The sequence below is a fragment of the Diaphorina citri genome, unplaced genomic scaffold (assembly GCF_000475195.1).
Source record: "Diaphorina citri unplaced genomic scaffold, Diaci psyllid genome assembly version 1.1 scaffold88568, whole genome shotgun sequence".
Classification (NCBI taxonomy): Eukaryota; Metazoa; Arthropoda; class Insecta; order Hemiptera; family Psyllidae; genus Diaphorina; species Diaphorina citri.
In genome coordinates this window covers 1-1,719 of record NW_007465554.1, presented here as the reverse complement: position 1 = coordinate 1,719, position 1,719 = coordinate 1, and the positions used below count along the sequence as shown (strand labels likewise).

Here is a 1,719-nt window from a genome sequence, read left to right as displayed (position 1 = left end):
TGGCTCTCTTTCGGGGTCTCTATCTCTCTCACTCTCTTCTATCTCCTCTCTCTCTATTCTGGATCTCATATTACTCATGCAATTTGCCTTTTGAAATTATCCTGACAAACTTCGCGGACTCAGATCAGAAGAAGCTATGATAATGAAGACAGAAAGGAAAGGACAGGAATTAGGAGAAAGCATCAGCCTTTCTCGAGATACGAATTCCTTAGGTATTTACGATATAAATTCCACCCTGCGCGGCTGGAATATAGAACCGCCGACCTAGCGCTGTTTGTATACAGTAAGGTCCATCGGCTTTTAATAATGCCCTGTCACTGCGACCCTGGTTAGGCATCTTTTGTGACTAAAAAATTACCTATGTACTTACACGTACAGACGCCTTGCGCTAACCTGCCAAACTAAAAAAAGAAGCGTTTCTTACCTGGTGATACGTATTGCCAAACAGATCGACCGACTTCATAGCGTGATAGAGAGAACGGTAATGCCCACGAACCACACGAAACACATCAGGATGAAGCGTTTGCCCCCATGCTGAGTCTGCCGCGATTGGGAAAGCGATTGGTCCTGGAAATACGATGGAACTAATATAATTAATGGAGTAGAAAATAATTTTAAATCTCAGGCTAATTTTATTTATTTTTAAGGAAAGTTTTTTGAAAAAAGAGGTTGATAGGAGGAAACTGTAACTCTGCTAAAGTCTTATTGTCTCGAACACGAAAGATAGAAGGGAAAACAGGATAGGAGAAAGCCAGCCGTAGCCAGCCGTAGTTTAGCTTAGTTGGTAGTGCGTCTGCCTTGTAAACGCTAGGCCGCGGGTTCGAACCACACGAAACACATCAGGATGAAGGCTTTGCCCATGCTGAGTCTGCCGTCGATTGGGAAAGCGATTGTCCTGGAAATAAGATGAACTAATATATTAAAAAGTAGAAAAAATAATTTAATCTCAGGCTAATCTTATTTATTTTTTAAGGAAAGTTTTTGAAAAAAGAGGTTGGATAGAGGGAACTGTAACTGTCAAACCTTAAAAAAAAAAAAAAAATAATAATAATAATAAAAAAAAAGCCAGCCGTTCCGAGAAAGAACCTTATCTGTTTTGACAAAATCAGGATAAAATCTGCCGCGGGCGGGATTCAATTTCAGCGAAAAAAGACGAGATCATAAAGACTCGTACCTGTAACTTATAATCTTATAAATAAGTGAAAGGGTTGTCCCTCACAAAATAAAAAATAAATTAAAACACATGATAAAGGTGTGTCCACACATAGTCGATCAAAGTCGACTGAACCGTCCACAGTGAGTCCACACTGCCTAGACAGCATAGATTTAAGTATCTCTTCTATCGACGGCCGGTCGACTATGTTTGGACACACTTTAAAAGGAACAACCTTACCTGTATCTATCGTATGCAATGACAGCGTTGTTCATCGCGGACCCAAACCCAGAGATTGACCCAAACAGGCCGTAAATGTCACACCCGGTCTCCCAACCTATGACGCGTTGATAGAACGAGTTGACGACCAGCATGGGCATGTTAACCATCATGCAGAGATCTAGCAGGGCCTGGTTGAAGATGAACAAGTTGGAGGGAGTCTTGAGGGATTTGGTCCTGAAATCATAACAAGGATAATTTAATTCCACTTTTTTTTTGAGAGAGGTTTGACAGAGGGAACTGTAACTGCTATGGTCTTATCGTCCCGAAATCGAAGAGAGAAGGAA

General features: G+C 41.1%; 1 protein-coding gene across 1 annotated transcript in view; it reads right to left on the bottom strand.

Moving 5' to 3' along the window:
- Positions 1-1,609, bottom strand: part of LOC103524061 (opsin, blue-sensitive-like) — a gene marked incomplete at both ends in the record, with an annotated part of 10,149 nt that extends 8,540 nt beyond the window's left edge. Inside the window, 2 exons of the mRNA XM_008489065.1 lie at positions 827-895; positions 1,394-1,609. Coding sequence (XP_008487287.1) covers positions 827-895; positions 1,394-1,609 — 285 coding nt within the window. The remainder of the gene's footprint in view (positions 1-826; positions 896-1,393) is intronic.
- Between the last annotated feature and the right edge of the window lie 110 nt (positions 1,610-1,719).